At 54.8% G+C, this 22,087-nt stretch overlaps 5 protein-coding genes and 1 pseudogene across 5 annotated transcripts; 5 read left to right on the plus strand and 1 right to left on the minus strand.

The window, feature by feature from the left end:
* The first annotated feature begins 233 nt into the window (after positions 1-233).
* LOC133238008 (hemoglobin subunit zeta) lies at positions 234-1,379 on the plus strand. Its single transcript, XM_061400546.1, has 3 exons — positions 234-328; positions 738-942; positions 1,143-1,379. Exons 1-3 carry the CDS (start codon positions 234-236, stop codon positions 1,269-1,271), a joined length of 429 nt encoding a protein of 142 aa, XP_061256530.1. The 3' UTR covers positions 1,272-1,379.
* Positions 1,380-6,076: 4,697 nt separating this feature from the next.
* On the minus strand, positions 6,077-13,176 carry LOC133238007 (sorting nexin-12-like; annotated as a pseudogene).
* Positions 13,177-14,167: 991 nt separating this feature from the next.
* Positions 14,168-15,962, plus strand: LOC133237970 (hemoglobin subunit zeta-like). The gene is made up of 3 exons (XM_061400498.1): positions 14,168-14,229; positions 14,648-14,948; positions 15,148-15,962. The coding sequence occupies exons 1-3, from the start codon at positions 14,168-14,170 to the stop codon at positions 15,274-15,276; spliced, it is 492 nt and encodes a 163-aa protein (XP_061256482.1). The 3' UTR covers positions 15,277-15,962.
* Positions 15,963-15,987: 25 nt separating this feature from the next.
* On the plus strand, positions 15,988-16,795 carry HBM (hemoglobin subunit mu). Its single transcript, XM_061400548.1, has 3 exons — positions 15,988-16,133; positions 16,289-16,493; positions 16,606-16,795. The coding sequence occupies exons 1-3, from the start codon at positions 16,042-16,044 to the stop codon at positions 16,732-16,734; spliced, it is 426 nt and encodes a 141-aa protein (XP_061256532.1). The 5' UTR covers positions 15,988-16,041; the 3' UTR covers positions 16,735-16,795.
* Positions 16,796-18,205: 1,410 nt separating this feature from the next.
* LOC133238009 (hemoglobin subunit alpha-I/II) lies at positions 18,206-18,992 on the plus strand. The gene is made up of 3 exons (XM_061400547.1): positions 18,206-18,358; positions 18,460-18,664; positions 18,768-18,992. The coding sequence occupies exons 1-3, from the start codon at positions 18,264-18,266 to the stop codon at positions 18,894-18,896; spliced, it is 429 nt and encodes a 142-aa protein (XP_061256531.1). The 5' UTR covers positions 18,206-18,263; the 3' UTR covers positions 18,897-18,992.
* Positions 18,993-21,287: 2,295 nt separating this feature from the next.
* Positions 21,288-22,074, plus strand: LOC133238014 (hemoglobin subunit alpha-I/II). The gene is made up of 3 exons (XM_061400553.1): positions 21,288-21,440; positions 21,542-21,746; positions 21,850-22,074. The coding sequence occupies exons 1-3, from the start codon at positions 21,346-21,348 to the stop codon at positions 21,976-21,978; spliced, it is 429 nt and encodes a 142-aa protein (XP_061256537.1). The 5' UTR covers positions 21,288-21,345; the 3' UTR covers positions 21,979-22,074.
* Positions 22,075-22,087: the final 13 nt, after the last annotated feature.

Genomic DNA, 22,087 nt, shown 5'->3' on the forward strand with positions numbered 1-22,087 from the left:
AGGCCCAGCAAGGGTGGCCGGAGTGATAGCCCCTCACCCTACCAAGCCCACCAGGCCCTGACCACCCATGGTCACTGGATCTGATAAGAGATCCACACCCACGGCCCCCTCCCCTCCCCCAACAATGACCACAGAGTGGCCCCCACCCTGGTTTCACGTATATAAGCGGACCCTGGGGACTGAGCACCAGGACGCCAGTTCTCAGCGCGCCCAGCTCCGGCTCAGCCGCCACCATGTCTCTGACCAGAGCTGAGAGGACCATCATCGTGTCCATGTGGAGCAAGATCTCCACACAGGCGGACCTCATTGGCACCGAGACCCTGGAGAGGTGAGCACCAGGTGGGCTGGGATGGAGCCTGGAGGGGACCGTGTAGGTCAGTGAGGAGGGTGAGTGAGGAGGGTGAGTGAGGAGGGGTCATTGAGGAGGGGGTCACTGAAGATGGTCAGTGAGGAGGGTCAGTGAGCATGAGCAGGTGAGGAGCGTCTCGGGGGTCAGAGGCAGGAGGAGGAGGTGATGGGGGCGGTCTGAGGGTCACCTGTGTCTCTCGGGGCCCAGCACCCAGGTCCCCACAATCACGTGGACGGAGGGAGGGAGGGAGGGAAGGAAGGAATGACTTGGAGACGGGCGGTCAGGGTGAGGTGGCCAGGCAGTACTGAGCAGCGGCTACCGCAAGAGTCACCCAGAGCGGTCACTAACTCGCCCGCCCGCCCGCCGGCTCTTCTCCTGCTGCCCGCAGGCTCTTCTCCTGCTACCCGCAAGCCAAGACCTACTTCCCGCACTTCGACCTGCACACGGGCTCCGCGCAGCTGCGCGCGCACGGCTCCAGGGTGGTGGCCGCCGTGGGCGACGCGGTCAAGAGCATTGACAACGTGACGAGCGCGCTGTCCAAGCTGAGCGAGCTGCACGCCTACGTGCTGCGCGTGGACCCGGTCAACTTCAAGGTGGGCGCGGGGCCCCGGGCGCGGGTTTCGGGGCCGGGGCCCCGGGGCTGGAGGAGGTCTCGGTGGGCGGGGTTTCGGGGCGGGGCGAGGCCTCGGGGCGGGGCTGCTCCCTGGGCCGGGGTCCCGGAGGGCGGGGCGAGGTCGCGGAGGCGGAGCTTCGTCCGGGCCGCCAGCGCTGACCGCTCTCCCTCCCGCCCCAGTTCCTGTCTCACTGCCTGCTGGTCACGTTGGCCTCGCACTTCCCCGCCGACTTCACGGCCGACGTGCACGCCGCCTGGGACAAGTTCCTGTCGATTGTATCCGGCGTCCTGACGGAGAAGTACCGCTGAGGCCGCCGCAGGACCCCCAGGACGGAATGGGCCCCCAGATGCTCTAAGGAGTCTCACACCCCACCCCACGCCTTCCCCGAGACGGGCCAATAAACGAATTAACGTCCACTTTGTCTCTGTGGTCACTGGGCCACTGTGGGTGGGGGTGGCAGAGGTGGAGGGAGGATGCAGGGCCTGCCTGGGTTACATGGGAGGCCTGCAGGCATACTTGCACTGACCCCCTCTGTCTGAGGGCAGAGATCAGATCGGCTCCCTGTAACCTGGGGGGAGCACTTTCTCTTCTGCAGAAAGGCCTCTGGCCTTTACTTGGGGATGGGGTGGGAGGCAATGCTGGAACCCAGCTGGCCCCTCTGGCTGTCTCTGGGGCTTCTGATGGTATACTCTCTTCTTCTGGAATTTATACTGTTTCCTGGTTTATGCCTGATTTCAGTAAGAGGAGTACTGAATATATTCATTCATTCATCCACCCATTCATTGCTCCATTAAGCAATCATTTATGAGCCCGTAAGAGGCCCAAGCAGAGAAGGCAATGGCACCCCACTCCAGAACTCTTGCCCGGAAAATCCCATGGATGGAGGAGCCTGGTAGGCTCCAGTCCATGGGGTCGCTAAGAGTTGGACACAACTGAGCAACTTCACTTTCACTTTTCACTTTCATGCATTGGAGAGGGAAATGGCAACCCACTCAAGTATTCTTGCCTGGAGAATCCCAGGGACAGAGGAGCCTAGTGGGCTGCCCTCTATGGGGTCGCACAGAGTCGGACACGACTGAGGCGACTTAGCAGCAGCAGCAGCAGCAAGAGGCCCAAGAATATTTCTAGGCCATGCATACGACCACTTAAACCAGCAAAGCTCTTGACTGGTGGAGCTGACAGTCTAGTGGGGGATACAGATCAGACACGGAAAAGGGAAAGAGGTTCAACCTTGCTCATAACAAGAGAAATGCAAAGTAACACTAAAAATTTCACTGGGATCATTTCTCACCTACTTGATAAACAAAAACCCAAGACTTTGACCATACTCTGCTGGCGGCCCCCCTACGACGTGGGTGGGAGAAGAACACAGATGTATAGAGCCACTGGGGCAGCTGAGTCTGCTATAGTCTGGAAAACAGTCCAGAATGATTCAACGACAGGACAAACCATGAACATCCACACCACAAGGAACTGGGAACGGAAAAAAAAATGACAATTTCTTACAATGATTGTGACATGATAGCCAGGATTTACAGAGTTAAAAAGAAAAAGAAGTGAAAAAGTAGATTGGTGTATGTATAGCATGATTTCCTTTCCGTGAGGAGGGGAAATTCAAGTATGTGTGGGCACACATGCATGTGAGTGGTTCATTGACCTCTGTGTGCCCTTGCAGGTGCTCATCTGTTAGTGTGTGTTTGCGTATTTTTGCAAAAAGCAACTATGGACAGATAAACTGGAAATGATTACACATGGCAACGTGAATGGGGTTGAAGGCGTGCTCCTCCAAGCCTAACTCTCTTCACCCTCTTGACCTTGAATCATGTTAAATCATCAAAAAGAAATTTTAAAAGAGCAAAAAATAAAACCATCAAAATAAGAATATAAGTTACATGCAACTGGTTGAGGATGTAGGAATCTAACGATCAGAAAAAAAGAACTATTCCAAGTGACTTGTGAACATAGTACCCTGGCTGTGCAAAGAATCTCTAATATCCAATAACTTATTGTTATTACAACACAGATACTGTGAGTTCGTAATCTTATATTTTAAAACATTTTCAAACTGTCAAAAAGCAACTGTAAAAATAAGACAAAGATGGAGAAATAGGAGTGACTGCTAGTGGGTATGGGGTTTCTTCAGGGGATGATGGAAATACTCTAAAATTGTAATAGTTGCACAATTCTGTGAATGTATTAAAAATGAACTGTTATGTTTTAAGTGGGTGAATTGGATGGCATGGGAATTATATCTCAGTCAGTCAGTTCAGTTCAGTTGCTCAGTCGTGTCCAATTCTTTGTGACACCATGGACTGCAGCACGCCAGGCCTCCCTGTCCAACATCAACTCCCAGAGTTTACTCAAACTCATGTCCATTGAGTCAGTGATGCCATCCAACTGCCTCATCCTCTGTCATCCCTTTCTCCTCCCAACTTCAATCTTTCCCAGCATCAGGGTCTTTTCAGATGAGTCAGTTCTTCACAGCAGGTGGCCAAAGTATTAGAGTTTAAGCTTCAACATCAGTCCTTCCAATGAATATTCAGGACTGATTTCCTTTAGGATGGACAGGTTGGATCTCCTTGCAGTCTGAGGGACTCTCAAGAGTCTTCTCCTACACCACAGTTCAAAAGCATCAATTCTTCGGTGCTCAGCTTTCTTTATAGTCCAACTCGCACATCCATACATGACTACTGGAAAAATCATAGCCTTGACTAGATGGACCTTTGTTGGCAAAGTAATGTCTCTGCTTTTTAATATTCTGTCTAGGTTGGTCATAGCTTTTCTTCCAAGGAGCAAGCATCTTTTAATTTCAGGGCTGCAGTCCCCATCTGCAGTGATTTTGGAGCCCCAAAAATAAAGTCTCTCACTGTTTCCCCTACTATTTGCCATGAAGTGATGGAGCCGGATGCCGTGATCTTAGTTTTCTGAATGTTGAGCTTTAAGCCAACTTTTTCACTCTCCTCTTTCACTTTCATCAAGAGGCTCTTTAGTTCTTCTTCGCTTTCTGCCATAATAACCTACAAAATATGCTAAGAAGACAAAACTTCCAAATATTCATCAAGATTCCCCAGTTTACAACTTGCCTTCACTTGTTCTTCCTTTCTGAGTTGCTTGAGAGTAGAATGCAGGCATGACTCCCTTTAATACTCTCAGCATCCCTAAACACCTGTAGATTTCCTAAAGTCAACCAGAACACTTACCTGGACAGCCAGAGAACTACCACCAAAATCACGAGATTGTGAAATGAAAGTTGCTGAGTCATGTCCAACTCTTTGCAACCCCATGGACTGTAGCTTGCCAGGCTCCCCTGTCCATGGAATTGTCCAGGCCAGAATACTGGAGTGGGTTGCTGTTTCCTTCTCCAGGGAATCTTCCTGACCCCAGCATCAAAGCCAGGTCTCCTGAATTGCAGGCGGATTCTTTACCATCTGAGCCGCTGGGGCACCTGCATAGGCAGGTGATTAACCTGCCACCAAAGTCAGGAGATTAACACCAGTCCAAAGCCATCAACACAGATCTCATCACACACTGTCCTTCCCAAGAATGGCCTTTACTTGTCAACATCAAATTGCTCGTTTAGTCTTCTTCAGCCTGGCTCTTCAGTCTATCTTTGCATGATCTTCATATTTTTGTGGACATTATGGGTTTTTTTTTTAAATATTTGCTATTTTATTTATTTGGTTGCTTAGTTGCAGCATGTGGGATCTAGCTCCCTGATCAGAGATCAAACCTGGGCCCCCTGAACTGGGAGTGCAGAGTCTTAGTCATTGGACCAATTTAGGGAAGTCCCTGAATTGTGGGGGGTTTTTTCTTCAATGTCTTAATATGAAAAGAGTTGAGTATGACATTGTCGGACAGAAGAATGAATATTTTGCTGAATAAAAGCCCCAAGTCAGGATACATGCACAGCAGAAATGGGGCCAGGCTCCCAGCACTTGTGTATAATTAAAGAAGGAATTTTTAACTTAAAAAAGTCAGTAAAAGAGGATACAGATGAAAAAGGCAGCAACAACACCAACACTGGAAAAGCGGGAAAGGGAGCAAGCTTCTCTCGGGGGCTTGCCCAGAACTGGAGAGCTGATCGGTCTCAGGGAACTTCAACATTTGGATGGACTCTAAACGCAAACCTAATCTCTCCAATCAGGGTCTTGTCAGAACCAGTAATCCTTTTCCCTGAGACCCTATATAAAGAACTCCTGTCCTCCCATGACAGGGAGCCTAAGCAAAGAACCCTCACTTTTGACACCACTTGGGATAGATATTGGGCCCCAGCAAACAAACCACCACCTCCCAGACAGAAGCCCAGGAAAGTTGCCATGCTCAAGAAGTTGCTTCAGACTCTAAGATTTGGGAAATCTACATCAGCTGCTAGCTTAGCTTCTGGGGAGGATGTTGGGGTTCCAACATCCTGATGCCCTTTCTAACCACTGGGAGGTACCTATAAAATGACCCACTCCCACCCTTCAGGAAGTTACCTGGCCATGGCGAGTCTCCCCCAGCTCTCAAGCCACCAAACCTGCAAAACTAACCCATAAAGTAGCAAGGGCTTGAGGAGGCAGAACTGCTGGCCCAGCCCATACTGCCTTACCTATTGGTGAGCAAAGACCAGCAGCTAGACTGGGGAGCCACAAAGGAGGGGGTCTAGGCAACAGGATCCCCCTACTACCCCACGGCTTTCTCCTGACTCTGAAGCAGCCATGATGACGGGCCCAGAAAACCCACACACCTCACTCCACACGACAGACAGCTTAGACCTCAGAATTACTGCCATGAAGAGCAACAAGGTCTCTCTTTGTTTAAAGTACAACAAGGGAAACTCTTGAGAAAATTGGGAATGGGCCTGGAGAAAATAAGAGCTTAGACGTCTCTGCCACCTTTCCGAAAGGAAAAAGTTCATGCAAGTAGGAAAGTCAGGGTCTTTCCCTGCTTTGTGTTCCTGGCTAAACTCAAGACTAAGAAAATCCCCTGGACTTGCAGCCTCAGTAAGTATACAAGTGCCCCACCAGCACACGCCACCCCCCCACCAAGGTTAGCCTCTGGCATGTGAAATGCCCAAGAATTTGCCTTCTAGTCCAATCCCCACCGACCTCAACCCAACACAAAGGGCATCTGCCTGTGGTTCTCACCTCTCCTCAGAGAAGAGGATCCTAGCAGAGCCTCCAAGGTACAGTCAGGTGCCAAGGAACACAATGCCAGACTGTCTATCAGGCCAGGGCAGGGACAGCCAGCTTCAGATCAAAGAGAGAGAGGCTTAGTGTAACAACCAGTGTCATTTCAGCAGGAAAGTAGAGGGCAAGTGGTGAGAAGGGCTCCTATGGGCACACCTTCCTGGGGACGCAGTTCCTGTCAGTTGCCTCCTCCTGCAGGAACATGTGTAGGCAGCGTTCATTCTGAGCTGGTGGATGCCCAGCATCCATCCAGTTTATTAGCAATTCTGCTAATAAACTGTTTGAGGCCCTACCTCTTTTCTCCAATAAAGGACTCCTCAAAGACCCTTTCATTTCCTCGAAAAGGGAGCTGCCATTTCAAGACTTTCCCGTGCAGTGGTGGGACTATTAATACAATCGTTCTCTCTTGCTCCAGCTCATTTTCTAGTCACTCAAAGTTACTGCAGCACCGTCATACACAGGACTCCTTCAGTTTGAAAACAGGTAGTTTTGTTCACATGCAAATCTTGTAGGTGGGTGAAGCGAGTGCAGCCCACGCCTACCGTCTGTGGATTAAAGATGTTGATATCCAGAAAGTTACTTGGCAGCCTATAAGCGTTGGTCAGTTCCTGCAGCTTCAAGTTAAGGCTCCAGGTGTCAGCTACTGCCAGGTCTGACATCTTTCCAAAGGAGAGACCTGGACCGGGGGCTTCACTGTGGTTTTGATTTGCATTTCACAAACAAGTCACGAAGTTGAGCATCTTTTCATGTGTTATTCCTTTTTTTTAAAAAAAGTCTATTCAAGTCCCTTGTGCATTTTTCACTGGGTTGTTTCTTTTTGTTGTTGAGTTGTAAGAGTTATTTCTAGCTTCTGGATATAGTTCTTTATCAGATATGTGGTTTGCAAATATTTTCTCCCATTCTGTGAGTTGCCCTTTCACTGTCAATAGCTTTTAACCTGACCTAATCAAGTCTTTTGATTTGACTTCCAGGGTACAGGAAACACATGGACAAAGGAACCAGCTAAATAACACTGCAGGGAACCTATCAGAGCAACCCCAAAATGAAATAAATATTCTACAAGTCAGTAGGCCTGAACTGTTCTGCAGTCATTGATAAGGAACAGTGGGTATGAGGTGGAGAGCTTCTGGAAGAAAAAAATGAATAGGCAACTGAAAGCTACATAAGAACCTGGATCAGATCCCAACTGGAACAAACTGAACAAATGTGGGGGATGAACAGGGAATTTCAGTGCAAAGGGAAGTTCACTTAGATTGAGGATAGGCTTGTGGTTATTTATATAGAAAGTGAAAGAAAGTGAAGTCGCTCAGTCGTGTCCGACTCTTTGAGACCCCATGGACTGTAGCCTACCAGGCTCCTCCCTCCGTGGGATTCTCCAGGAAGAGTATTGGAGTGGGTTGCCATTTTCCTTCTCCAGGGGATCTTCCCAACCCAGGGATAGAACCCGGGCCTCCCGCGTTCCAGGCAGACGCTTTAACCTCTGAGCCACCAGGGAAGCCCATTTACATAGAAGGATCTCCTTATTCTAGGAGATCTGTGCTCAAGTTTACACAGAGACATGATGTCATCACACGTGACCCCAGTGTTTAGAAGAAAAATAAAACACGTTGAGACACATCCCCATATACACTGACAACACAAATGTTAGCGATGATTGGTCCAGGTTGGGGACCGCAGCGGCTCAGCACGCTGTTCGTGATGTGCTAGACCCAACCTCAGCGCGCTCCCCGCCTGTCACTCCACCCTGCCTGGCCTCCTTTTTGTCTCCCAGACGATGACGGAGGCCTGGGCCCTCTCAGGGCCCTTGCACCTGGCGCCACTCACTCTTCCCCAAACATCTTGTGGTTGATTCTCCCAGCTCCTTCAAATACTCATTCAGAAATCCCCATCTCAGCACCATCTTCCCTGTTGACTTATCTAAAAGTATGACCCCTCTGAGCTCCACGAACAGCACTTCCCTGCTCTCTCCTTTCTGATGGCAATGCCATCTGTCTCTCTCCAGCCAGAGACCAGCTGGAACACAGCCATGGCCAAACAGAGTTGGGTCTGTTAACTCACGGCCGCAGAGAAGACCACTGCCGTGGGGAGCCCTGTATCTGAGTCAGAGAACTGAGCCTGGGTTCAAGGAAGCAGGCTAGCTCTGGACTGAACCGGGAAGTGGGAGTCATCCTACAATCCAGTGTCTCAGTGAGTCTCATCTAGAAGATAAGCGATGCTGTGACTGACAGTGAAGCAGCAGCCGCTCATCAGCCAGGACGGGGGCTGCCGGGATGCTCTCTTGGTGGGAGTGGTCCCTGTTTTCTCTATTTGGACAGTGCTTTTCTGCCTGGAGCATGGCAGTTCCAGTGGCCAAGTCCTGATGTCATGTTCCAGAGGAGTGCACAGGCGTCGTGGAGAAAACCCAGGTGTCCGGGGCGGCCTTCCTCCTTCTCACGGCATGTTTACCTGCTGCCCTCATCCTGTTCTGCACACCTTCCCCAGCAGGAGTGTCTTCTTGCCCTGGGCTGAGCACCCAGCAGTTAGCAGTGGTCTGGCACTGGTTAGAAGGTCATACATCACCCACGAGGAATACATGGAGCTTCTGGGCCTTCACAAGCTTGCCCAAGGCAGCCCCTGCTGCTCGCCTGCCTTTAGGGTCTGGTCAGGGCTGCAGAACCTCTCTTAAGGGAGATGCCTCCTTCCCTTCCTCCAGGGAGGACTCTGACCAGAGGGACTGCTGCCCAAATCGTGGCTATGGGATGTGGACCCACGCACCTCACTGCCCTGGAGCTCCAAGGAGCTGGGTCTCGGGCCTCCCCTCCCCTGGAGGGGAGCGGCCTGAGTGTGAGGAGTCTCTCCCCTGAGGCCCGGGCCTCAGCCCCAGTGGAGTTTGTGACCACAGCTGCCTCCCCGCTGTCTAAGCCTCAGCTTCCCCATGGGGCCAGGAGACCCTGGGAACCCTTCACGTTCCGAAGAACCGGCACCGTTTGCGCTGGTAGGCCTGCTGTTCTGTGGGGACAGGAGCCAGTACCCTTGTCCACCTTCGGGCAGGCCCCGGCCAGCCATCCTTGACCCCCAGCCCCGAGCTCAGCTCACCCGGGAGGCAGGGCAGGCAGGGGCATTCACTCACTCGGGAGGCAGGGCAGGCAGGGGCATTCAGCTCACCCAGGAGGCAGTGCAGGCAGGGGCATTCACCGTCAGGGAGATGGTGGTCAGTGCACGCATGGTGCTGAGGCACAAAGACCTGTGGGTCACTAGACAGTTCTTTACGGGGAGCCAGCTCTGGGCTCCTGACTGTCCAGGAGGCTTCACAGACCAGCAAACAAAACCAAAACAAAATTCCCTCCTTTTCTGAGCTTACATTCTAGTGGGTAATAAACATGTGTTTTTCTTGGAAAAAAGAAAAGTGTAGCAAGTTGAAGACTGGACAGGCCAGGTGAGGGAGTTGCAATTTTAAATGGGGTGGTCAGTGTGGGCCTAGTAATACGGTGACATCTGAAGGAGGACCTTCCCGGAAGGAGGCCTGGAGAGGACGGAGCAGGCTAGAAGGAGGCAGCTCGGGGCCTGGAGGAGGACAGAGGAGGGAGGCAGAGCTGGGGGCAGGGAGCCTTCCCTCATGGAGGGTCAGTAGCCACAGCAAGGCTCAGGGGTGAGAAATGAGGGTTGGACAGGCCTGGGGTCGCTGGTCTGAACCTCAGGAAGGAAGGATGGAGCAGCTATCTCCAGGAGGGATGGGAGGCAGGGGAGGGGATGTGAGCCTGGGCGGGGGGTGGGGGTGTCTCCAGAGCACAGGTGGAGGTCAGTGCCGCCAGGTGGACTAAGGGCAGACGGAGGGGGGTTAGGATGGGGACGGAGCCAGGGCCCTCACCCCCTCCATTAAAATCAACTCCCTAGGCACAAGTTTGTGGGGTCAGGACACAGACTACCCAGGAGAAGAAAGAAAGGCAAGAAAACAGTGGGGCGAAGTGCGTCTGTGCACCACCTGACAAATGCTAAGAAAAGGAGCAGTCAGCCACGTCCCCAGCCCAGAAGGAGGGGCTCTTCCCTCCTGCCCTCAGGCCCTCCCTCGATTCAGCCCAGCCTTCCGGCCTGCAGGCCCCTGCCCCGGCCCGAGTTTCTGGGGGCTGAAGGTGGCAGTTCCGGGCTGGGGTCCTGCAGCCAGGTTCTAACCCAGCCTGACTTACTTTGCCCGCTCCTCCCCCCGTCACCTCCCCCGCCCACACAGGTCCACCGAACCCCTGCTTACACCTGGCACCCTCCATTCTGGCTGGAGACCCCCCTGCTGGGGAATTCCCAAGATGAGGGGCTGGCAGTCTCCTGTGGTCCCTGCTCTCTCCAGCCTGGAGCCCAAATGTCACCCCTGTCCCCAGTGATCCCGGTCCTGGACCTGAAAGGAAATGGTTTCTGCTGAACTTGACTTCACAGTGACCGCCACTGCATGGGCCTTCGAAGGGTGCTCACGGGGAGGCTCAGGTGGCTGAGCTTGGGACTGAAGTCTAAGCTTCAGAGTGAGCTTCCCAGACAGTTGGTTCAAGTTCACCCTTAGGGCCAGCTGTGCTGGGCACACTCTTGCTGGACCGAGGGACTAACAGTGAAGAGAAAAGCATCAATACGCTGGAGGCACTTCAGGGAAGTCAGCTAAACAAAGAAATACACAAGGGTGAGTGGTGACCCAGGAGTCTGTGTTCTTCCTCTGTGGTGTTGGTAGGAACAGGAATCCTGACTGTTAGGGAGCCTCTGAGGACACGATGCTGGCGGGGCCCCCGGAGCGGGCGGGGAGCGGCCCTGCGCATGCGCTGTCCACGGCGCGGGGTTGTCACTCCACTGGTAGCTCACTCCCAGGAAATGGATAAAGAAAGGTCACCTGCGCAGGTGAGGCGGACAGAAGGGAGCTTTCGCTTTTCAAGCTGGGCTTTTTCCAGGGCTGCTGTGACAAATAATATGCATAATGTGCAAAATCTTAAAATATTAATTGAAATACATACAGAAAACATGTGTTAAAGAAAATGTAGACAGAAGACCCTGAGTGTGTGAGGACAGTGCATGTGTGTCTGGAGACTGATCATATGTGTGTCAAAAAAAAAAAACAAGTTACAAAAATATACCCTGAACCCATTTGAACACTGAAAAGGAATAAACAGATTCTAATTGTCATGTAGGAAAATGCTCATCCACCCCAGGTAATAAAACCAGGTGTCCCTACACACATTATTAATACCACCAACAATCAAGAGTTGAAACTGGCCAGCACGTGAACATGGGCTCCCTTGGGACAGTGCCGTGGATGGGGTGTTGAAGGGGGTCAGCCCCTTCTCTAAGCACCGCTGCTGCTTCCTCTGCGGCAGTGGACAGAGGGCTGGGGGGACACATGAGCGGAGTAACACTCCAGAGGACCAAGGCCTGGGCTATGGAACCCCCGGCTCAGACACAGAGACCGGGGCATGGTGCCAGGCCGCCCACAGCTCAGCTCCACCTCATGGCACCTGGTGGTTCCAGGAGCCTGTGCTCAGGAGGAAGCCCCATGAAAACATGCAACACCGAGCAAGCTAGAACTCCTGCAGACCCCATCACCTGGGGACAGTTGTTTTACCAGTTTGCTGCCTGCTATCCACCCCTTCCTTCTATTTAAATAATACTGGGGGGACTTCCCTGGTGGTCCAGTGGCTAAGACAACATGCTCCCAATGCAGGGGGCCCAGGTGTGATCCCTTGTCAGAGGACTAGATCCCACATGCCACAGCTAAAGATCCCATGTGCTGCAACTAAGACCTGGCACAGTCAAATAGAAATATATCCATATATACTACAACGAGCTACCACCGCACGCCGGTCAGAATGGCCAAAATTTAAAAGTCTACAAATAAATGCTGAAGAGAGTAGAGAAAAGAGAACTCTCCCTCACTGCTGGTGGGAATGCAAGTTGGTGCAGCCACGATGGGAAACAGTACGCAGGCTCCTCAGAAAGCTAAACATGGATTACCATATGATACAGCAATCCCATTCCTGGGCAGATATCCAGACAAAACTATAATTCAGAAAGATACATGCACTCCTATGTCAAAGCAGCATTATTCACAATAGCCAAGATGTGGAAAGGGCCTAAATGTCCATTGACAGAGGAATGGATCAAGAAAATGTGGTATATACATACAATGGAATACTGCTCAGCCATGAAAAGAACAAAATAAAGCCATTTGAAGCAACTGAACGACTTCCCTTTCACTTTTCATTTTCATGCATTGGAGAAGGAAATGGCAAACCACTCCAGTGTTCTTGCCTGGAGAATCCCAGGGACGGGGAGCCTGGTGGGCTGCTGTCTATGGGGTCGCACAGAGTTGGACACAACTGAAGCGACTTAGCAGCAGCAGAAGATGCAACTAGAGATTACAATACTAAGTGAAGTAAGTCAGACAGAAAGACAAATAGCATATGATATCACTTCTATATGGATTCTAAAATATGCCACAAACAAACCTATCCTGGAAAATGAAACAGACTCATAAACAGAGCACAGACTTGTGGTTGTCAAATGGGAGGAAGAAAGAGGGAAGGAGGGACTGGTAGATACAAGCTATTACATATAGAATGGATAAACAACAAGTCCTGCTATATAGCACAGGGAACTATATTCAATCCCTTGGGATAAATCCTAATGAAAAAGAATATAAAAAAGAATGTATATGTGTGTATAACTGAGTCATCTTGCTGTGCAGCAGAAATTAACAGAACATTGTAAATCAAACATGTGTTATGCTGTGCTTAGTCGCTCAGTCATGTCCAACTCTTTGTGACCCCATGGACTTTAGCTTGAGAGGTTCCTCTGTCCATGGAGATTCTCTAGGCAAGAATACTGGAGTGGGTTGTTATGCCCTCCTCCAGGGGATCTTCCCAACCCAGAGATCAAACCTGAGTCTCCCGCTTTGTAGGTGAATTCTTTACCATCTGAGCCACCAGGGAAGCCCAAGAATACTGGAGTGGGTAACCTATCCCTTCTCCAGAAGATCTTCCTGACCCAGGAATCGAATCAGGGTCTCCTGCACTGCAGGTGGATTCTTTACCAGCTGAGCTATGAGGGAAGCCCAAATTAATTGTGGTATATCCAGTTTCTTCCCCTTCTTATTAAAAAAAATCCTATCTTTCAAAAGAGATGTGCCTGTAAGGAAATGTTTATAAGAATTAAAAATTTTTAATCAAGCTACAATCTGTTAAATTTTATATATATATACATATATATATGTGTGTATATATATATATAGTTCTCGCTGTACTCTTTGCGAAAACAAGGAACCCATGAAGCACATAGAAATGGTTGCCTTGGGGAGGAGGGGATAAGCTAAGAGGGTAAAGCAGGTGAAGGCACCAGCTGGGATGGAAACCCAGGAGGGAAAACCGTGGGTTTCTGTGCCCCAGGCACTGTGTGAAGGGCCAGCCCCTCCCCTGGGTGCCAGCTGGCAGAGGCCCCCACCAGGCATCTGGGGGCCTGTGGGTGGAGGAGACCTCAGAAGGAGCCTCAGCCGGGTGAGGAGGGATCTACAGCCAAGGCTGGAGAGGGCCAGAAGCCAAGACTGTTACTCCCTCCTTGTGACACCTGGCTTCACTTTTCTCATCAGGTGGAGCCGCAGAAACTTAAAATAAGAACACAGAACGCTTCTGGGAGGGACGCACCCCAGGTCATCCTTCCCTCAGAGGGACAGGCAGGTCAGGGACAATCATTATGGAGGCTGGGCCCTGGGCTGGGTGGACACACGGACCCTTCGCCAGGCCAGGGCCCCTATCTCCCTGTTACCTGCTCTGGCTGTGGCTCTGCAGGGGCAGCCAAAGTGATAGCCCCTCAGCCATCAAGCCCACCAGGCCCTGACCACCCGCTGTCACTGGAAATGATAAGAAACCCACCGCATTGCCCTCTCCCTTCTCCCAGTGATGACCCTGGCCCCAATCCGGGTTCCACATATATAAGGGGACCCTGGGGGCTGAGCATCACCAACACCAGTTTTCAGTAAGTCAAGCTCCCGCTCAGCCGCCACCATCTCTCTGACCAGGACTGAGAGGACCATCATCATGTCCCTGTGGAGCAAGATCTCCACACAGGCGGACGTCATTGGCACCGAGACCCTGGAGAGGTGAGCACCAGGTGTGCTGGGGTGGAGCCTGGAGGGGACCTTGTGGGTCAGTGAGGTCAGAGTTCAGTGAGAACAGGGGTCAGTGAGGAGGGGTGACTGAGGAGGGTGAGTGAGGAGTGGAGAGTGAGGAGAGTGAGTGAGAAGAGTGAGTGAGGAGGGGAGAGTGAAGAGGGTCAGTGAGGATGGGTCAGTGAGGAGTGTCACCGAGGATGGTCAGTGAGCATGAGCAGGTGAGGAGCGTCTCGGGGGTCAGAGGCAGGAGGAGGAGGTGATGGGGGCGGTCTGAGGGTCACCTGTGTCTCTCGGGGCCCAGCACCCAGGTCCCCACAATCACGTGGACGGAGGGAGGGAGGGAGGGAAGGAAGGAATGACTTGGAGACGGGCGGTCAGGGTGAGGTGGCCAGGCAGTACTGAGCAGCGGCTACCGCAAGTCACCCAGAGCGGTCACTAACTCGCCCGCCCGCCCGCCGGCTCTTCTCCTGCTGCCCGCCGGCTCTTCTCCTGCTGCCCGCAGGCTCTTCTCCTGCTACCCGCAGGCCAAGACCTACTTCCCTCACTTCGACCTGCACACGGGCTCCGCGCAGCTGCGCGCGCACGGCTCCAGGGTGGTGGCCGCCGTGGGCGACGCGGTCAAGAGCATTGACAACGTGACGAGCGCGTTGTCCAAGCTGAGAAAGCTGCACGCCTACGTGCTGCGCGTGGACCCGGTCAACTTCAAGGTGGGCGCGGGGCCCCCGGCGCGGGTTTCGGGCCGGGGCCCCGGGGCTGGAGGAGGTCTCGGTGGGCGGGGTTTCGGGGCGGGGCGAGGCCTCGGGGCGGGGCTGCTCCCTGGGCCGGGGTCCCGGAGGGCGGGGCGAGGTCGCGGAGGCGGAGCTTCGTCCGGGCCGCCAGCGCTGACCGCTCTCCCTCCCGCCCCAGTTCCTGTCCCATTGCCTGCTGGTCACGTTGGCCTCGCACTTCCCCGCCGACTTCACGGCCGACGCGCACGCCGCCTGGGACAAGTTCCTGTCGATCGTATCCGGCGTCCTGACGGAGAAGTACCGCTGAGGCCGTCGCAGGACCCCTAGAACAGGCTTCGAGCCCTCTTCTTCCCCTGCACCCTATTAGTGTTTCATAGGGACCCCCAATAAATGGAGAAGGATGGAAGGAGCCTGGTCGTGCGTTCTCAGTATTGGGGGAAAGAAGGGAGAGTGACGGGAGAGAATGGGGACTTCGCAGGAACGCAGCCCAACACGGTGTCACCCCCCGGCCTGGAGTGACTCCAAGGGGCGCTTTGGAGCGGTCCTTGGCCTGCAGAGCCCAGAGTCGCTACCGAAGGGAGCAGGGCAGCCCAGGACCGTCCACGCCGCGTTCTCGGGTCAGACCTGCACTGGGACCTCTGTCCCACCCCATGTCACCCAGTCTGTGGCTTCACTCGGCGCGGTGGGTACGCGTCGGGACTCAGAGTACTTCCCTCAGAGTTTGTTATCCCAGCTCACCGCTGCGAGGACCCTTGAAACCTCCTGGCCCCTCGGATTAAGGGGGCTCCCTGCCCCACGCGCTTTCTCCCTGTCCCTCCATTGGCTCTGTCTGGCGGAGCAGTAACTTTGCCTTCAGGGGAATAATTGCAGACCCATCTAAAGTCTGCAGCAAAGGCACCCACACACGGCGTGATTTAGTTTCTCCGCGGTGAGGAGAACCTGGCTTGGCGACCTGGGTCGCCAGGTTCTCGCCGCGCTCCTGAAGATAAGGGCGGGCGGGGCGCCACGGGGGGGCCGCTATAAGGAGGCCGGGGCGGCTGGCGCGGCCCCTAAAGCACGCCACGCCAGCGTCATGCTCAGCGCCCAAGAGCGCGCCCACATAACACAGGTCTGGGACCTGATAGCCGGACACGAGGCGCCCTTCGGGGCGGAGCTGCTGCGCAGGTGGGTTGGGGCGGGGTCTCCAGAATCGCTGGGAGGAGGAGACCAGGGTACTGGGCCTGAGTCCCGGGTTGGTGGCGAGTCTGAGCGGGTTTTCCCGGGGTCTGCGCAGCGCAGACGCTGGAGGGACCGTCCTCCCCACATCCCTGCTCCCGCAGGCTCTTCACTGTGTACCCTAGCACCAAGGTCTACTTCAGACATCTGGGTGACCACCCAGACGAGGTGCAGCTGCTGAGCCACGGTCAACGCATGCTCCAGGCGGTGGGCGTGGCCGTGCAGTACATGGACAACCTGCGCGCAGTCCTGAGCCCGCTTGCCGACCTGCACGCACAAGTGCTGCGCGTGGACCCCACCAACTTCCCAGTGAGCCACCCGGGGCGCAGCAGGGCTCGCGGCGCAGCCTAGGCGGGAGGGGAGGCGTTCGGGGAGGCACCGGCGAGGACAGGGCCCTTCTCACCGGCCTCTTCTCCGGCAGCTGGTGATCCAGTGTTTCCAGGTGGTGCTGGCCTCCCACCTGCAGGGCGAGTTCACGGTGGAGATGCAGGCGGCGTGGGATAAGTTCCTGACGGGCGTGGCCGTGGTGCTGACGGAGAAGTACCGCTGAGTTCCGTGCCCCGCGGGTCTAGGTCTGCGAAATTCAATAAACAGGCCTCAGTAGGCTGGAACCTGCGCACGTGTGTTCTTTGGGGAGCAGACGGACTGGCGTCGAAGTCGCCGGTCGGAGAACCTCCGGGTCCTGAGGGGAGACTCCAGGAACCGTAGGGTGCAACACCGAATCTTTGCTGACAGTGGAACCAGGGGCCTAGGAGCAGGGCCTCTGGCACTCAACACAGCCTGAATGAGGACATTTCCAGGGCTGACAGTCCTGGGTCTGGAACGCGCCTGGCACCCTGAGACAGTTGCCCTCCTGGGGCAGCGTCATGTGGTGGGCCCATGGAGTACTCCCTTTCGGCATCGCGGCTGCCAGACACATCCTCATTCACTCTCATCTCCATTGCTAGCTCCCTCAGGAACTGCAAGTGTCAATCTTCCCCTCTTTAACACACAGTAGCGGGCACCAGAGACCCTCAACCAAGTTTCTGGCCTGAGGTCAAACAGACTTGGTGGTCCAGGAATCCCTGGACCTCACCTCTGTTCCTCCTCCATTTCTTCCAACTCCAGTCTCAGTCTCAGTGCCTGGCCCTCATCCGAATTAGTCCCTTCCTCTGAATCTCCTGGGGCAGAGAGTGGGGTATGTCGACACATTCCTAGTCCACATAGACACACTGTGTGACACTATGCATGTCCCTAAGCAATCTGAGCCTTATGCACCCGACCAAAAAAATCCCCAACTTCACTGGGTCTTTGAAGTGATTTTTGAAATAATAATCCTAAGGAAGGCTGGTTGTCTGGCAGGCCCGAGTCTACCCAACCCCCACCCCAGCTCCAGCACTCTGGCTCAGTCTCTGCAGCCCCTGGGCCATAGCGCCCCATCTTATACACAGACAGACACACACACACACTGTCAATCTTTCCTCGGCAGCACTGGGGCACGGATCTTAGCGATCAGTCCAGAGCCTTTGCAAAGACAAGAGCCCAACCCTCCAAGCTCTCCAAACTCTGAATGAGGATGGTTCCCTGGATGAGTCTCAGGTATGTGCAGGGCTGGACAGTCAGTGACCAAGTTTGAAGGGGGATGCTGGACACTAACCCCTCACCCAGACTGGGCAGAACCGCCCTCGGTCTCTGCCCTTTAGTGCGAAAGCAGCTTGCTTCATTTCGGAAAAGATTGTGTTCCTCTCCCAGACTGGCAAACGGAAACCTCCATGCTACCCCAGCGTGGGTACAAACTGGGTTCCAGGGGGTTTGGGTGGCTCAGAAAAGTGCGTGAGCTGTTCAACCCACAGAACCAGGGTAGAAGGTACCATAAATAGCTGGATTGCAGCCAAAGCGGGACAGGGCAGGGGCCACCTTGGGACCCCGACACCCCACACACTCTCCAGACCCATCTTTCCAGGCCAGCACCTCCTGGCCTCGCGCCAGCCAATGAGCGCAGCGCGGGCGGGCGTGCCCCTGGCGCCGGGAGCATAAAAGCTCGCGCACTCGCAGCCCCGCACTCTTCTGGTCCAGACCCAGACTCTGAGAGAACCCACCATGGTGCTGTCTGCCGCCGACAAGAGCAATGTCAAGACCGCCTGGGACAAGGTTGGCGGCCACGCTGCAGAGTATGGCGCAGAGGCCCTGGAGAGGTGAGCACCGCACTTGCCCCGAGGGGACCGGGCCGCACGCCGGGCGCGTCCTTGTCCCGGGCCGCTCGGCCTAAGCCCGGCTTTCCCGCCTCTTCACCCAGGATGTTCCTGAGCTTCCCCACCACCAAGACCTACTTCCCCCACTTCGACCTGAGCCACGGCTCCGCCCAGGTCAAGGGCCACGGCGCGAAGGTGGCCGCCGCGCTGACCAAAGCGGTGGGACACCTGGACGACCTGCCCGGTGCCCTGTCTGAACTGAGTGACCTGCACGCTCACAAGCTGCGTGTGGACCCGGTCAACTTCAAGGTGAGCTCGCGGGCCAGGCCGGGACAGATCTGGGCTAGCGGGGCAGAGAATGCGGCGGCGCCCCCACCCAGCCCCGCCCCCCTGACGTCCCCTCTCTCGGCAGCTTCTGAGCCACTCCCTGCTGGTGACCCTGGCCTCCCACCTCCCCAATGATTTCACCCCCGCGGTCCACGCCTCCCTGGACAAGTTCTTGGCCAACGTGAGCACCGTGCTGACCTCCAAATACCGTTAAGCTGGAGCCTCGGCGACCCCTACCCTGGCCTGGAGCCCCCTTGCGCTCTGCGCACTCTCACCTCCTGATCTTTGAATAAAGTCTGAGTGGGCTGCAGTGTCTGTAGCCTCGGGTCTCTGTGTCCGCGAACCGGCCGGGGTGGGCGTGGTTCTCAGTCCCTAAGAGTGGGAGGGTGGAGGAGGGCGGGGAGCTAAGGCTGAGGGTCCCAGAATCTGCTGAACCAAGTTCCCCTCCTGGGAAGACTTCCAAGGGTTCTCTCTGAGGTGGGGAGTGCTGAAATGGCCACCCTGTTTTGAAATTTTTCTGATCCCCCCTAAACATAGTTAGATGAAAACAAAAGCAAACCACACAAATAGGCTCTTCCTTGTGCAAAAGTAGGGGCAGGACAACCTCCAGGAGATTCCACTTCCTCCCTATCAGAGACAAGGGGGATCGGAACAGGGATCGCGGCCCAGGCACCCGTCCTGGGTCACAGGAACTCTCTGCGGCGTTGCGGGGGAGGGGCAGTCAGTGAGAAGAGGGGCCTCTAGCTCGCTGCCGTCTTCAGCAGGCTCCTCACTCCCTTGTCCCTGGAGTCTGCGAAGCTCACTGTGCCCCTAGCCCTGCGTTCCCTGGCCTCTAAGCCCCCTTCCCACATCCATCCGGGCTTCTGGGGTCTCCTGGCAGTTCTGCCTTGGTCCTGTGAGCAGCCTTCAGAAAGGCCCTTGGACTCCACTCTGGAACCTCGAACACCCAACCCACCCTGTAGCCCTTAAGGACCCAATCAGCGCCTCCAGCCCAGCCCCCCACCCTCCTCTTCAGGGCAACTCTGCGTTGGATAAAAGGTGAGGAGGGTAGCGGGGCCACTGATGATCATGTTCTTTTGGGGCAAGGACCTCTGAACAGCTGGGGAGTTACTTCCCCTCTCACCACGTACTCTTCCACTATCCCGCAGCCCCATTCACTTTTATTTAAATGTAGAAAATAAATGAAAAATTTAAATCCACCTACGTTTTCACAGGGGACTTCCCCAGCGGCTCAGTGGTTTAAAAAAAAAAGAAAATCTGCCTGCAAAGCAGGAGATCCAGGTTCCATCCGTGGGTCGAGAAGATCCCCTGGAGGAGGAAATGGCAACCCACTTCAGTATCCTTGCAGGAAAATCCCATGGATAGAGGGCCCTGGCGGGCTACAGTTCATGGGGTCACAAAAGAGTTGGACACGACTGAGTGACTAAACAACAACATTTTCACACACAACGTGCACCTTTTTTTATGTTATTCAAAAGAGTGAGAGAGAGAGAAAAAAAAAAAAAAGAGTGAGAGAGTCCCTCCATCCTGTCTCCCCAACCGCCACAGAAACAGCTGATTTTCAAAGTCTGGGACTGAGCCCACTGGCTTCTATTCTGTGCTGAGGGGATGCAGTTATGTCTATAACTGTACCTTTTTTCCCCCCCAAAAATATCATTCTACCTTACATATGTTTTCCTTCAACTTGCTCTTCTCACTGATCTGTGTATCCTCTACCTGTTTTCTGGCCAATTCATTCAGTTCTGTCTCACTTATTTCGATATTTCTGTTAATTTTCCAGTAAAATCCTTTCTCAATTGTTCTCATAAGTCATTTGTCTTTTCCTTATATCTATGCTGGAGGTCTTCCCATATTATGAATGTAAGACTTCGGCTGAGAAACGTTCCTCAAGTCTTGCCTTAAAAGGGCCGGGGCTGCAGGAACCAGCACCCGGGGAGAAGAGACTTGAACCCAGAGCTCCATGCAAATTCTGTAACCCGCTCTCAGTATCTGTTCGTTCCAAGACTGCCACTTAGTTGCACTCAAAAACTCTCTGCGGAAAGAAAGGAATCTGGCGCCAAGGCTGAAGAGGAACAGGAGGCTTGGACTGGGGTGGGGGTGGGGTGGGGAGGAATTCGCTGATTACATGTGAACGGTGAGCCAAGTGTGTTACTGGCTGCCTCTGGCATGGACTAGGCGCACTCAATCGCCCGGACATTCACTGATACTGCCCAAGTTTAAAATGCCCAGAGTGTGCCAAGCCTAGGTCCGGGGTGGATAGCACGGGCTGACTTACTCCCTTCCGTTCTCAAGACAGCTGACGGACTCTTACAGGATGCAGGAGCCGGCATCCACCCAGCTCCACAATCCCGCCCCTGCCACCTGGCGCGAGGCTACCACTTTCGGGGAAGGTGGACGCAGCGGGCGGGAAGCAGACGGTGGAAGCAAGAGCCCCGGGTCAGAGTCCAGGTCTCCGTGGGTGGGTGAGGGAAGCACCCATCGCCCGGCCGGGCGCAGGTCGGACGCCGCGCGCCCTCTGCGGTCCAGGTCCGGCCGCGCATGCCGCGTGCCAGCCAATGAGCGCAGCGCGGGCGGGCGTGCCCCTGGCGCCGGGAGCATAAAAGCTCGCGCACTCGCAGCCCCGCACTCTTCTGGTCCAGACCCAGACTCTGAGAGAACCCACCATGGTGCTGTCTGCCGCCGACAAGAGCAATGTCAAGACCGCCTGGGACAAGGTTGGCGGCCACGCTGCAGAGTATGGCGCAGAGGCCCTGGAGAGGTGAGCACCGCACTTGCCCCGAGGGGACCGGGCCGCACGCCGGGCGCGTCCTTGTCCCGGGCCGCTCGGCCTAAGCCCGGCTTTCCCGCCTCTTCACCCAGGATGTTCCTGAGCTTCCCCACCACCAAGACCTACTTCCCCCACTTCGACCTGAGCCACGGCTCCGCCCAGGTCAAGGGCCACGGCGCGAAGGTGGCCGCCGCGCTGACCAAAGCGGTGGGACACCTGGACGACCTGCCCGGTGCCCTGTCTGAACTGAGTGACCTGCACGCTCACAAGCTGCGTGTGGACCCGGTCAACTTCAAGGTGAGCTCGCGGGCCGGGCCGGGACAGATCTGGGCTAGCGGGGCAGAGAATGCGGCGGCGCCCCCACCCAGCCCCGCCCCCCTGACGTCCCCTCTCTCGGCAGCTTCTGAGCCACTCCCTGCTGGTGACCCTGGCCTCCCACCTCCCCAATGATTTCACCCCCGCGGTCCACGCCTCCCTGGACAAGTTCTTGGCCAACGTGAGCACCGTGCTGACCTCCAAATACCGTTAAGCTGGAGCCTCGGCGACCCCTACCCTGGCCTGGAGCCCCCTTGCGCTCTGCGCACTCTCACCTCCTGATCTTTGAATAAAGTCTGAGTGGGCTGCAGTGTCTGTAGCCT

Source organism: Bos javanicus, chromosome 25 (genome assembly GCF_032452875.1).
Source record: "Bos javanicus breed banteng chromosome 25, ARS-OSU_banteng_1.0, whole genome shotgun sequence".
NCBI lineage: Eukaryota > Metazoa > Chordata > Mammalia > Artiodactyla > Bovidae > Bos > Bos javanicus.